General features: G+C 65.5%; 1 protein-coding gene across 16 annotated transcripts in view; it reads left to right on the top strand.

Annotated features, from left to right (window-relative positions):
* TACC2 (transforming acidic coiled-coil containing protein 2) overlaps window positions 1-13,463 on the top strand; it is a 102,870-nt gene that overhangs the window by 77,697 nt on the left and 11,710 nt on the right. For 8 of the 16 annotated variants that reach the window (XR_004967313.1, XM_036307677.1, XM_036307678.1 and 5 more), the window contains 8 exons: window positions 118-1,381; window positions 5,039-5,099; window positions 6,794-6,995; window positions 8,544-8,605; window positions 9,486-9,598; window positions 10,760-10,931; window positions 12,010-12,150; window positions 13,150-13,239. Coding sequence is in view for 13 of the 16 variants with exons in the window: in XM_036307677.1 (XP_036163570.1) it covers window positions 118-1,381; window positions 5,039-5,099; window positions 6,794-6,995; window positions 8,544-8,605; window positions 9,486-9,598; window positions 10,760-10,931; window positions 12,010-12,150; window positions 13,150-13,239 (2,105 nt within the window). In the remaining 3 variants the exon portion in view is untranslated. Of the gene's footprint in view, window positions 1-117; window positions 1,382-1,696; window positions 1,753-5,038; window positions 5,100-6,793; window positions 6,996-8,543; window positions 8,606-9,485; window positions 9,599-10,759; window positions 10,932-12,009; window positions 12,151-13,149; window positions 13,240-13,463 lie in introns of those variants that run through there. The other 8 variants (XR_004967314.1, XM_036307680.1, XM_036307679.1 and 5 more) reach the window with 4 other exon arrangements.

Here is a 13,463-nt window from a genome sequence, read left to right as displayed (position 1 = left end):
GCAGGAGCTGTGTCCCCGGTGGGCCAGGCCGGCGGCCCTGCCGTGGGCGCTCGGGGCGGGAGGTGGGAGTGTTCCCGCGTGTCGCGTCCTCAGGGGCTGCTCTGTCTGTGTCCTCAGGCGGCGCCGAGCCGGCCCCCGGCCCCGATGGCCCGTGCGGCGCCCCCGCGGAAGGCAGCCCGCTCCGCCCGCCCGCCCACTCCTGCTCCGCCGTCTTCGACGAGGACAAGCCCATAGCCAGCAGCGGGGCCTACAACCTGGACTTCGACAGCATCGAGCTGGTCGGCCACCCCCGGACCTCGGAGCCTCGGCCCTCGGACGCGCGGACGAGGTCCCCCGACGCCGGGGCCCCCGCCAGGGCCGCGCTGCCCCGCTCCCTCAGCCTGCAGGCCTGCGACCTCGATGGTGCTTCCTGCGCGGGCGACGCTGAGGCCGCGGCCCCGGCCCCCGAAGCGAGCAGCCTGGGTCCGGGCAGCGACTCTGGTTCCCTCAAGCGGACGAAGAAGCCGAGGCCGCCTTCCCTGAAGAAGAAGCAGCCCCCCAAGAAGCCCCTGGAAGCGCCCCCCGTGCGAGAGAGTCCGCCGGCGCCGGCCGAGGAGAGCCCCGGGCCCAGCGAGGAGAACGGTGCCCCCGAGACAGACACGGAGTCGGCCCCCCGGGAAGCTCCTGGGCCCGCCCCCACCGAGGAGGCGCCCCTGGAACCCGCCGCCGTGCCCAAGGCCGCCGGCCCCGTGGACTCCGTGGGCACAGACGGGGCCGTCCCCCCTGCAGGGGGCAGAGTGCAGAACTCACCCCCTGTTGGCAGGAAAGCGGTGCCCCCTGCCCCGGCCCCCGAGGCAGTGGGGGTGACCCCAGCAGAGAGCCGGGGCCCCGAGGACCCCCCGGCCAGAGGGCTCTCGGTGAGGCTGGAGTTTGACTATTCGGAGGACAAGGGCAGCCGGGACAGCGCACAGGACACCGCCCCTGCCCCCAAGAAGCTGGGCAAAAAGCCAGGCGCCAAAATGCCCCTCCGGAGGCTGAAGGTGAAGAAAGGCCCCGAGAAGCTGGACAGCACCCCGGCCTCGCCCCCCCGGTCCCCCGCGGAGCCCAGTGACATCCCTGTCGCCAAAGGCTCCTACACCTTCGACATCGACAAGTGGGACGACCCCAATTTCAACCCTTTCTCTTCCACCTCGAAAATGCAGGAGTCCCCCAAACTGCCCCCACCATCCTACGGCTTCGCCCCCGACGCCTGCGGCGAGCCCGCCGACCCCTGTCCGGCCCCCAGCTCGCCGTCTAAGTCCCCAGCCTCCTTTGAGATCCCCGTCGGCTCCCCCGACGCCCACGGCGTGGACGGGGACGGGCTGAGCAAGCCGGCCAAGAAGAAGAAGACGCCACTGAAGACGTAAGTGCAGGCCGGGCGGGCGGGCGGCGGCTGCGGGCTCAGTCACCTGCCGGGTGCCCTCACCCTCCCACACCTAACACAATGGCGCCAGGCGTGTGACCAGACATTTCCCCACCCGTGTACCCTTTGGGCCGAGAGTCCAGAGTCCTCGATCTTTTTTTTAAAAAAATATATTTTTATTGATTTGAGAGAGAAACATCAGTGATGAGAGAGAATCATGGACCGGCTGCCTCCTGCGTGCCCCACATGGGATGGAGCCCACAACCCGGGCCTGTGCCCTGACCGGGAATCGAACCCCGACCTCCTGGTTCATAGGTTGACACTCAGCCGCTGAGCCACGCCGGGCACAGAGTCCTCGGTTCGTTGCCTGAGTAAGTCAGTGTCTTAAAGCTTTACTTCCAGCTCCGGGGGCTGTTGGGGTCCCACAGAAAGGGGACCGTCCAGGGGAGACCTGGCCAGCCTCTCCCTGTTGTTCTTTTCCATTTGACCCGTGAGTTGTGGTTTGTTTTTGGAGTGGCCGGAAGCTAGGGAATATGCCCTTAAAATACTGTTAACATTCGTGGTATCTGCCCGTGAACGAGATCAGTCCAGGAGGCCAGCACGCTGAGCCCGGGGCCCGGCCCTCCCTGCCCCGCCCCCCTTCACCCGTGGGACATGCCTGTGTGTCTGCACCCCGCTCTCGGGGCAGCATTTGCAGACGAGAGGCCGCAGGCCTGCAAGCCCAGAGGAGTTCGGGGCCTGAGCGGGCAAAGCCGCCTTCCGCTCGGTCCTGGAGGCTGTGGGGTCTGTGGGCCGCCCACACGTGCAGGCAGGTGACCGGCACGTCCCGCCTCGAGCACGCGTTCCAAGCCCCTCATCGAGGCCACGGGCCTGCGCCGCGTGCTGGGGGCGGGCCTTGCTCCTCGCTCTCCTGTGAGGCGTCGTCAGTCATGTCACCAGGCCCTGGGGGCTGGCAGGACCGGCCGCGGCTGCGGGCGCCCATGGATCAAGGTGGCGCCCTGGGCCTCCCGTCTGGGCTCTCGGGCCCCTGGCCTGGGGTCCCCCTGCTCCTGCTGGTGCGGGGCAGGGGGGCGGGGGGGCAATCCCGGTCCCCCCAGCAGGACTCTTAGATCGGTTACCCCAACAGGCTTCTGCTGGACACGCCATAGGATCTGTGTGAGAAGCTTCGTTATTCATTTGTTATCCTCACCCGAGGGTATTTTTTCATTGATTTTTAGAGAGTGGCAAGCAGGGGGGAGAGACAGAGAGAAACTTTGATGTGAGAGAGACACGTCGATTGGTTGCCTCCTGCACGCGCCCAGACCAGGGCCGGGGATCGAGCCTGCAACTAAGGTGCGTGCCCTTGGCTGGAATCGAACCCGGGACCCTTTAGTCCGCAGGCCGACGCTCTACCCACTGAGCCACACCAGCCAGGGCAGAAGCTCTAAGCCCCAAACAAGAGGAGCCTGAAATCTCAGGCTGCAGACTCGTTCTGTCATCTTTGGCTCGAGCCATCCTGTGGGCACCCCCTCCTCCTCAGGCGCCCCCTCCTCCTCAGGCGCCCCCTCCTCCTCAGGTGCCCCCTCCTCCCTGCCCCGTCCTCAGAGCTCCCGTGCCCGGGATGCCAGCCCTCGAGCCGTCCTGCTCCAGGGCCGGTGGCTGGGGTGCCCTGGGACCAGGCTCCTGGCCGCAGCCCTCTATGGGGTCATCGGAACCAGCACGGGAGGGTCCTCGGGGGCCCTCTCCGGAAAGCGCCCCCACTCCCGCGGACCCCGCGGACGGCCGCAGGCTGCTGTGTGTCAGGGCCTCTGTCTGTCTCTCTGTCTCCCTGTCTCAGGATGGTGGAAGACGTGATGTCTGTGTGTTCTCTGTTGTAAGTACCGTCTCGCTCCGCCTCCCCCGCGCTGTGCCCGCCTGTCCGTGTCCATCTCATGCCCGTTTGCTTTCACCACGGCTGCTGCTTCACGTGTTTGTGTTTTACGTGTGTGTGGGGGGGGCTGGGCAGAGGCTGTCTCTCTGTTCCGTGGGGTCAGTGTCACCGTGGGGTCTGGCCCCAGCGCCTGCCCGCTCGTGGGGAATGGACTCCTTGCCTCGCTCATGTGTCTTCGGCGGAGGGAGGCCGGGCTTTTTGAACTCATCTCATTCTCGCGTTTTAAGTTGATCGCGGCCATTGCTCCCCGAGTTCTGTGGCTTCGCGTGGAGGTCACATCCCGGCCAACCCCCGGCAGCGGCGGCGGCTTGTCCCGCGGACACGGAGGCGGGAATGTTTGGGCTGTTTCCAAATTGGGGCATGCGGAGCCCCTGTAAGCGGTCGGCTCTGAGGGGAGGGCCAGGGCCGAGCGAGTCGCTGCCGCTGCTCGGGGCGGCTGGGGGTCAGCATGCCGCCTGGGGTCATGGTCCTGCGGGGGCGGGGGGTGGGGGGTGGGGGGCTGGGGGACCGGAGCAGACCGCCCAGGGCCTCTGCTGCTTTGCCTCCCCGGCCGGGAGGGTCGTGTGGGCGGCTCCCAGGGGCCCAGGCCAGCACCTTCTCTGCCTCCCTGTCCCCACAAGGGGGTCTGGCCCGTCCCAGGCGCGTGCAGCCCCCCCAGAGGGCTGAGTCCTCAGGCTCTGCCGCCCCAGGGAGATCAGGGCCTTAGAGCGACTGAGCAACTTTAAGATATAAGTCCGTGTGATTATGTGCATGGACAGCGGTACGCTTCAGGCCGCGGTCACAGGTGCGCTGTGCCAGGCATCGATGCTGCCAGTAACCATGCGAGTATCTCCCATGAGCCGGTGCCGCCGTGGGGCGTTACTTGCGAGACACAGGGAGGAACTGGGTGCCGGGTTCTGCCCACTGGTTGACGGGAGGGGAGTGGGATCTAAGGATGGGGGCTCCCCTACCCCCAACCCTGGTTTGTCCAGGAGGCGGGGCTGAGGCCAGGAGGCGGGGCCTGAGGCCAGGAGGCGGGGCTGAGGCCAGGAGGCGGGGCCTGAGGCCAGGAGGCGGGGCTGAGGCCAGGAGGCGGGGCCTGAGGCCAGGAGGCGGGGCTGAGGCCAGGAGGCGGGGCTGAGGCCAGGAGGCGGGGCCAGTCTGCAGGTGGAGGAGCCTCCTTTCTGACCTTGGGAAGGACCCCTGACCTCCCAGGGGACAGCGGGGACCCGTCTGTGCTAACCTCTGACCCCTCAGGAGTCTCCTCTGATGCCCCCTCACCCCCCACTGCCTCGTTATTCGTGTGAAGGAGAGAGAGGAGGAGCGCCCAGAATCTTGTCTGTTCCCCGTAGTTAGGAAAAACCCAGGCCTCCCCCCAGCTCAGGCCTCCTCCCTGAAAACCCCGGCAGGTCCGTTCAGTGACGGCCGACCTGCCCGGCGTGAGCTGCCCCGTCACTGGCCAGGAGCCTGCATCCCCCGGGCACTGGGCTCAGACACGTGGGTGGACCCCAGGACGCGGACGTGCGCGCCCCGATGTGCTCTGCAGGGGAAGTCGGGGCATCGGGTCAGCCCCCCAGTGCCCTCTGGGGTCCAGCTTCCTGAACCTCGCAGCCGCGGTCACACCTGCTGGAGGCGCAGAGCGAGCCCCGGCCTGGGCGGCACTGGGCGGCAGGGGGTCCGGCAGACACAGCAGAGGCGGTGGCTTCGGTCTGCTCTGTTCCGGAACGTTCTGGACCTGGTTGTGTTCACATTTCCCATTTTGTTTTCAGTGACACGTTTAGGGTGAAAAAGTCGCCGAAGCGGTCCCCTCTCTCGGACCCACCCTCTCAGGTACGACGTCCCCGGACGTGTCTGCGTGAACCGCTCGCCCGGGATGGGGGCTGATGGGTGTTTATCCCGTCATGGCCCTCTCCGCCCACTCGGCCGCGTCCCCGGCACCCTCCCTGCCTCCTCCACGGCGCTTCCTGGTGTTGGCAAGACACCGTTTGGCCGCCCTCCCTGTGGGGGGTCGGATGTGCCCCGAGATGGAAGAAGTTCAGGGAGATGTGGGGGTGCCTCTAGCCAGCGGTCGCCAGGCTTGCGGACCTCACGGGTCACCTGTGGTCCTCGGACCGCCGGCCGGCGACGCTGCACTAGAGGCCCCTCGGGGACCTACCGTCCATCTCCCGTTCGTTAGCTGAGAATGTGTGTGAATATCACGTCCAGGGAGTCCTGGAGGTAAATGGACACACAGGGAGGCAGGCACCTGAGCATGTGTGACGAGCCCTGGAATTTTTATTTTATTGATTTTAGAGGGAGACGAAGGGAGGGAGAGAGAGAGAAGCATCAGTGGTGAGAGAGGATCACGGATCAGCTGCCTCCTGCAGGCCCCCCACTTCGGATCCAGCCCGCAACCCGGGCCTGTGCCCCGACCAGGAACCGAACCCTGACCTCCTGGTTCCTAGGCCAACGCTCACCACTGAGCCACGCTGGCCGGGCAGGAGCACTGGAGTTTGTAACCCACATCAAGTGGGAGGTAAAGCCGGCTCCTCGCCCGCGGCCCAGCTCCTGCTCACTCGCTCCGCCACCCAGTACCCACACGTCTTCTCCCCGTCGCAGACCAGACGAGGGAAGGTTGTCCTCCCTCCGGTGGGTGTGCCAGGCCCTTCAGGTCCTGAAACAGCGGTTCTCAGCCTGGGGGTTGAGATCCCTTTGGGGGTCGAACGAGCCTTTCACAGGGGTCGCCTAAGACCATTGGAAAACACATATATAATTACGTACTGTTTCTGCGATTAATCACTGTGCTTTAATTATGTTCAATTTGTAACAATGAAAATACATCCTGCATAGCAGATATTTACATGACGGTTCGTAACAGTAGCAACATGACAGTGAGGAAGTAGCCACGAAAATAATTTTATGGCTGGGGGTCACAACATGCGGAGCTGTATTAAAGGGTCGCGGCGTTAGGAAGGTTGAGAACCACTGCACTAAAACACCCCCCCCCCCCCCCCCCCATCGGAGCCAGTGCAGGAGCCAGCCAACCCCTGCCCGGCGGGGGCTGCAGAGAGAGGGGCCTGGGACCCTGGGACGGGCCTTGGGTCCCAGCCCTGGCTCCGCCCTGGCGTCCCGGGCCCCGTCCCCCTGCTCAGCTGCACAGCCCGCGGGGATGGGGAATGGGCCCCTGTGGGCATGGAGGCGCAAGCCCTCTCTGTCCCCACCAGCAGGTGCGAGGATTGACAGCCGATAGCGACTGTGGGCACAACCCAGGCATCAAAGCACTAAAATGACGAGAAGTAAAAGTGTCCTTTTCCTCCAAGTGAATGAGCAGGAGCATCTCAAATGACCGAGACGCCCGATAACCAAACATCCCCACTTTTCTAAGCCCCCAGTCCCCGAGACGAGCCACCAGAAAAGGAGCTTTATCATGAAGGGCAGAGCTGTGTCCGGGGGACACTGGGCATTTCCACCTCCTCGTTCATGGGCCGGACCGGGGGCGGGCGGGGGCGGGCGCGGACACTGGACGGCTCCCCTCCTCCTCGCAGGACCCCACGCCCGCGGCCACGCCGGAAACGCCGCCGGTGATCTCGGCCGTGGTCCACGCGACGGACGAGGAGAAGCTGGCCGTCACCAGCCAGAAGTGGGCGTGCATGACGGTGGACCTGGAGGCGGACAAGCAGGACTTCCCGCAGCCCTCGGACCTGTCCTCCTTCGTCAACGAGACCAAGTTCAGCTCCCCCACCGAGGGTAAGCCACCGGGGACCCCCCCCCCCCCCCGGAGGACAAAAGGCCGGGAAACCCCGCCGGCGTGGCTCAGGGGCGGAGCGTCCACCTACGCACCAGGAGGTCATGGTTCGATTCCCAGTCAGGGCACAGGCCCGGGTTGTGGCTTGATCATTGATTTTTTATTAGAGAGAGAGGAAGGGAGAGGGATAGAAACATCAATGAAGAGAGAGAATCACTGCTTGGCTGCCTCCTGCACGCCCCACACTGGGGATGGAGCCCACAACCCGGGCCTCTGCCCTGACTGGGAATCGAACCCTGACGTCCCGGTTCATAGGTCGACTTTCAATCCCTGAGCCACCCCTGCCCGACGGGAGTATCTTATTCTAAAGCTCATATTAGGGAGTGCGTTTTTCAGTGTTGGCTTCAGCAGCGTGTAGAAACGGGTGCTCTAAACCAGAACTGCTATTTTGTCTGTTTTTACGTAAAAACTGCTGGAGGCCTCGGGCTCCAGGCATCACCCCTGACGCTCCTGCCCAGCGGGTGTCTGAGCCGGTCATGGTCCCCTCCAGCCCCTTTTCGAGCAGAAGAGAGCCATCTGGCTGCTGCAGGTGGCGGCTTCTGTGCCAAGAGCCCCTTCGGGCCTCGTTTGCCAGGGCGCCCGCTGGGCCCAGCGCAGCGGGAGGCACACAGTAGGTGCTCAGGATGCGTGTGCCTGCCAGGGGACCCGGGGGCAGCAGGGCGGGCCTCCGTGTGGAGCTGCCGCGGACCGAGGCGTGCGTGGCTCCGGTCTCCAGCAAGAGCCCCTGGAGTTCCCTTTGCAGCCTGAAGTCTCAGCAGTTCGAACGAGGTCATTTCTCACCGAACTGGACTTTCAAAGTCTTTTTTGGGCCCTGGCCGGGGTGGCTGTGTTCACAGAGCGTTGCCCTGCGCACTGAAGGGTCCCCGGGTTCGATTCCGGTCAAGGGCTCCTACTTCAGCTGCAGGCTCGATCCCTCGTCCGCATGTGAGAGGCAGTCCAGCAGTGCGTCTCTCTGTCTCCCCCTCCTTCCACTCTTCCTAAAAACCCGTAGGGAAGTACCCTCAGGTGAGGATTAACAAAACAAAAGCGGAAATAACTAAATGGAACAAGTTTTTTAAAAAGTTTTGGATCTGAGCGTTGGTGTTGCAGCCCCGGCCCCGGAGACACAGCGGTTTGGTGGCGGCCGGGTGGCTGCAGAGCTGCTCCTACAGCAGGGGACTCGCTGTCCTCCCCTTGCTCCCGGCTGTGGCTGCAGCGAGTTCTCAGGGAGGGACGACCGAGGGTCCCTGGGACTCAGAGGAACGCAGCTCCTGGGGGGCGCCCACTCGGGCCTGGACGCTTGGTGGGCGGAGCTGGGTCTGTCCTGTCAGACCCGGGGCCTGGCCATGATGCCCGTGGCAGAGCCCGGGGAGCAGGAGGGTTACGGGTGTCCGGGCTGGAATCTGGTTGAACAGTTTGTACTCCTGCTCCGGCCCCGCCCTGGCCCTTCCCTGTCCCTGTCCCCATCCCCGCCCTGTCCCTGTCCCGCGCTGACCCCCGTCTCCCTGCAGAGCTGGACTACAGGAACGCCTACGAAATCGAGTACATGGAGAAAATCGGCTCCTCCTTGCCTGTAAGTGCTCCTGCCGCAGTCGGCGGGCGGGCGCTTTCCCAGCTGCGCTGCCGGACAACACAGCCGGGCCTGCTCCGGTCCCAGCGCCCTGGGACCCCGACCTCGGAGCCAGGGTGCTGGGTGCCCGCAGCTCCCCGGTGCCCGCAGCTCCCCGGGTGCTCGCAGCTCCCCGGTGCCCGCAGCTCCCCGGGTGCCCGCAGCTCCCCGGGTGCCCGCAGCTCCCGGGTGCTCGCAGCTCCCCGGTGCCCGCAGCTCCCCGGTGCCCGCAGCTCCCGGGTGCCCGCAGCTCCCCGGGTGCCCGCAGCTCCCCGATGCCCGCAGCTCCCCGGTGCCCGCAGCTCCTGGGTGCCCGCAGCTCCCCGGTGCCCGCAGCTTCCCGGGTGCCCGCAGCTCCCCGGTGCCCACAGCTCCCGGGTGCCCGCAGCTCCCCGGTGCCCGCAGCTCCCGGGTGCCCGCAGCTCCCTGGTGCCCGCAGCTTCCCGGGTGCCCGCAGCTCCCCGGTGCCCGCAGCTTCCTGGGTGCCTGGGTTGCGGGCTCCATCCCCAGTGGGGGGCCTGCAGGAGGCAGCCGATCAATGATTCTCTCTCATCATTGATGTTTCTCTCTCCCTCTCCCTTCCTCTCTGAAATCAATAAAAATATACATATTTAAAATAACAAAAGTATATTTTTAAAAATGCCCCCACCGCACGCAGTTGCCACCCCCCCCCCCCCCCCCGACGCCCCTCGGAGCCAGCACGTTGGCTCCTCTCTCCGGGGAGGAGGGGAGGGCAGGCTCCTCCCGCTGAGCCAGGTCTCCTGTGCGACGGGCCTTGCCGTCTCCTCTGTGGCGGGGCCAGGCCAGCGGCGGCCGAGCTGACGCGCGGCGTTGCTCCCCACAGGACGACGACGCCCCGAAGAAGCCGGCGCTGTACCTGATGTTCGACACGTCACAGGAGAGCCCGGTCAAGTCCCCGCCCGCCCGGCTGTCGGAGTCCCCCACGCCGTGTTCCGGGTACGCCGTCTCCGCCGTCCGCGTGGGCGGGTGACGGACAGAGCCCCGAGCCCCAGCGCCGGCTCTGCCTCCCGATGCGCCTCCCGTGCGAACAGCCGGGCAGCGGGTGCTCCCGGCGCCGTGTCCACAGGGACGGAGCACGGCGGGCTTGCTGCTGCTGCCCGGGGGTGGAGGCGGCGCCCCCTAATAGGGGTGTGGGCCCCTCCGAGCGCCCCCAGTGCTCCCACGGCCGCTGTCATGGTCCCGTGGGGGCAGCGGCCGCAGCCCTTGGAGTCCGTGCCCCCCCCCCCCCCCCCGCCCCTCGCTGGCTGCGGGACCTCGTGCAGGTCACTGCCCCCGTGTCACACGGAGTAACGGTGACTCTGAGCCGTAGGGATCTGAGGGTCATACCGCGGGGCTCCCCGTGTTGCAGGCTCTCCTGCTGCACGTGTGTGATGCCTGTGGATGTGAATGTCAGCTCCATCGGGGGGCTGGGCCGTGTGCTGGGCTGTGGAGGGGGCCTCGCTCTGAGATGGGGCCTCCCTGAGGGAAAGGGAAACGTCGATGTGAAGGTGAGACATCGATCGGCTGCCTCCTGCACGTCCCCTGCCAGGGATGGAGCCCACAACCTGGGCCTGGGCCCTGACGGAAATCAAACCAGCGACCTGAGTGCATGGGATGGAGCCCAACCCACTGGGCCAGGCAGCCGGGGACGGAAGCTCCTGCTTTGCCTTCTGAAACCCAGAATCTGCCCCGAGCGGCACTAGGGATGGTGGCGGTGTGACTCTGGCAGCGACGGTGCCGTGACGGCCGCGTCAGTTGCCTCACCTGCAGGCGGCCCCCCCTCCCCTCTCGGAGGCCCTGCCTCCCCCTCAGAGCAGGAGACCGGGGACCCACCGCCAGCCCTGGGCACACAGCCCAGCCTCCAGCTCCGGCCACAGCTCCTGCCTCTGAGCCAGGACATCTGTGCTCCGACCTCCCTCGTCAGCAGGCCCCGGCGTGGGCTGAGCCCCCCTCAAACTGTCCTGCCCACAGGCCCCTGGTGGCCAAGACCCGCCCCCTTCCCCTCTGGGGCGCAGCCTGGCGGTCCAGGGTCCCTTGGGAGGCTGGCTGAGCGGGCAGCCCGGCCGATGTCTGTGGGGTTTGCAACAAGAAGACAGAAGGTGCCCTTTGCTTCCTCAGGTCGAGCTTCGAGGAGGCCGAAGCCCTGGTGAACACGGGGGCCAAGGTCCCCCATCTGGTGCCCCGAGGGCTGGCCCCCGCCCAGGAGCCGCACGTGCCGGTGCCAGTGCCGGAGAAGCCCGCCCAGGAGCTGGAGGCCAGGGCCGTGGGCGCCGCCGAGGCGATCGAAATCGTAAGTGGGGTCGAGGGGCCGAGATCCCTGGGGTTGAGGTCGGGCCAGCTGGACCCCTTTGCCCAGGGGGCCAGGCTTCTGAGCAATCCTCACCTGCACCCCAGAAGCCAGCCTAGGAGGCCGCCCCGTAACGCAAGGCTCTCTGTTCACCCACCTGCTTTACTGCCTTCGGGCTATCGACCTCCCACCTTGAGCCCCTTAGGGCTGGGCAGCTGCGTTGGGGTTGTCCTGAGTCTCAGTCTGTAGCTGCTCCTCAGAGGGCGGGCGGGCAGGGCGGGCGGGGGGGGGACCCTCCTGGGAGGGACCCTCCTGTCCATAGACCAGGAGTGACCTCTTCCCTCAGGGCAGAGGGGCCGAGCTGAGCCTCTCCCCGCCCCCACCCCTCGCACATTTAAATGGAGCGCCCGGGGGGAGTTTTATTTCACTGCTGCCACCGCCCTCCTAGCCATCCCTGGGGCTTGCGGCCATCGGTCAGCTGGTGTTCAGTTCCGTGTAGTAAGCCGTGTATCGCACACTGAGTGTCTGCTGAGCACCTTCTGCGTGTCTGTCAGCTGGAAAATACGACTGAGCAGAGAGCTGGGTGTGACTGAGGCTGAGGCCTTTCTGATCGACCGGGAGATGCGTTTCCCGAGTGAAGTCATCTTTCCGTCGCTTAGAAAATGGTCTTTCCCCAAACCTCCCTTCCCCTGATGTTCACACGGAGGGGCTTTCTCCGTGACTGACGCTTGGAAAACCCATCACCTGGCTTGTCTCCCGCCCACCGAGCTTTTCAAATAAGAAACAGTTACTCCCCCCCCCCCCCACGGGCCAGTTAGGGAGTGAAGGCGGGTGAGGGGGGGGGGGCGAGGGCTACGGCCGCTTTCGGGGTGGGGCTGGGCCGGCCGCTCTGGAGATGCCCATTGTCCGTCTTGGGCTCAGCCCGGAGGAAAGGGCAGTGTCGGCCGCTGGCTGACGCTCTCTGCAACCTTAAGGCAGAAGTGTCCCCCGTGGGTGCGAGGTCCTCGCTGGGCAGCGGCGTCACTCTCTCTCCTGTCTCTCTCTGTCTCTCTCTCCCGTCGTCCGGCTCCGCGGCCTCCAGGCAGCTCCGGAGGGTGCCTTTGCCTCCGCGGACGCCCTGCTCAGCAGGCTGGCCGACCCGGCCTCGCTCTGTGGCGCGCTCGACTACCTGGAACCCGACTTAGCGGAAAAGAACCCCCCGGTGTTTGCGCAGAAGCTGCAGGTGGGTAGCCCTCTAGGGGCCTTCGGGGACGGTGTCGAAACCTCTGTGGAGCGTGAGCCTCGGCGGCCAGACGCCCGGAGGAGGGATCGAACGCGTGGCTGCTGAGAAGGGGCCCGGGAGGCGCCCTCCCACCCCCCATGGGGCTGAGTGTGGCTGGTGCGCGATGCGCGATGGCGCAGGGAACCGGCCGTGTGCGTTTCCGCTTGGAAGCCGGGCCGTTCTTTTCAGAAGCTTCGAAAGCCCCGGGGCAGCTGGTGATCGAGTCCCGGAACCGAGGGTGTGAGGTCTCCGTGCAGCCCCGCAGCGCACAGGCGCGAGGCTCCGGTCCCGGAGAGAGAACATCTGGGCTGGGTCTCGCACTGCGGCCGAGGCAATGGCCGCCTCTGTGCTTTAAATCTGACAACTTCATTCCAGTCCTTTAGACCCAAAGGAGAGAGGCTGTGAGCCGCGCTGGCGGATGCCATCCACTCGAGGGCGCTGTTAGCCAACCTCGCATGAGACGAACCGAAAGGAAAGAAACCAGAGGAAACAGGACCGCGAAAATGTTGATTTTTGTTTAAAAAATCGTTCATGGTTGTGTGCATGATACTTAGGGAGATTAAAAAAAATAGGAGCCCGGCCGGCATGGCTCAGTGACTGAGCATCGACCTGTGAGCCAGGAGGTCAGGTTCCATTCCGGTCGGGGCACAGGCCCGGGTTGTGGCTCCATCCCCCGTCCGGGGCGTGCAGGAGGCAGCCGACCCGTGGTTCTCCACGATGGTCGATGTTTCTCTCTCTCTCCCTCTCCTTTCTCTCTGAAGTCAATGAAAAACATATATATATATATATTTAAGTAATAATAATCTTTAAAAAAAGGAAATTAAACAGTTTCATGATTCTGCGGAGCTGACGTGAAAGGAAGCCGGTGTGTGCTCCCCCAGCACCCGTCATGCTCCCCGTGCTCCCCCCATCCCCCCAGTCGGGCACCTTTCCCCTGGCTCACCCCACCCCCCCTGGCAGGAGGAGCTAGAGTTTGCCATCATGCGGATCGAGGCGCTGAAGCTGGCCCGGCAGATCGCGCTGGCTGCCCGCAGCCGCCAGGACGCCAAGGTACCGGTGCGGCCGCGCCCGCCTGCCTGGAGAATGGTGTGTGGTCCGAGCGCTTCCGTGCTAACCCTCCGCCGGGCGGCATGGCTGGTGTTCGGCGAAGTAGGCTCTTCTAGGAAGCTACATGCCTAGCGCGTGTCTGAGACCCGCCTCTGTGGGAGGGAGCCTGCGCCGGAGTCTGAGTGATACGGGCGGGGCATGCAGAGGTGTCTGCCTGGCTTCCGAGT

This window comes from Myotis myotis, unplaced genomic scaffold, assembly GCF_014108235.1.
Source record: "Myotis myotis isolate mMyoMyo1 unplaced genomic scaffold, mMyoMyo1.p scaffold_m19_p_49, whole genome shotgun sequence".
Classification (NCBI taxonomy): Eukaryota; Metazoa; Chordata; class Mammalia; order Chiroptera; family Vespertilionidae; genus Myotis; species Myotis myotis.
The sequence above is the reverse complement of the archived record's forward strand: the minus strand, read 5'-3'. Positions and strand labels throughout refer to the sequence as shown.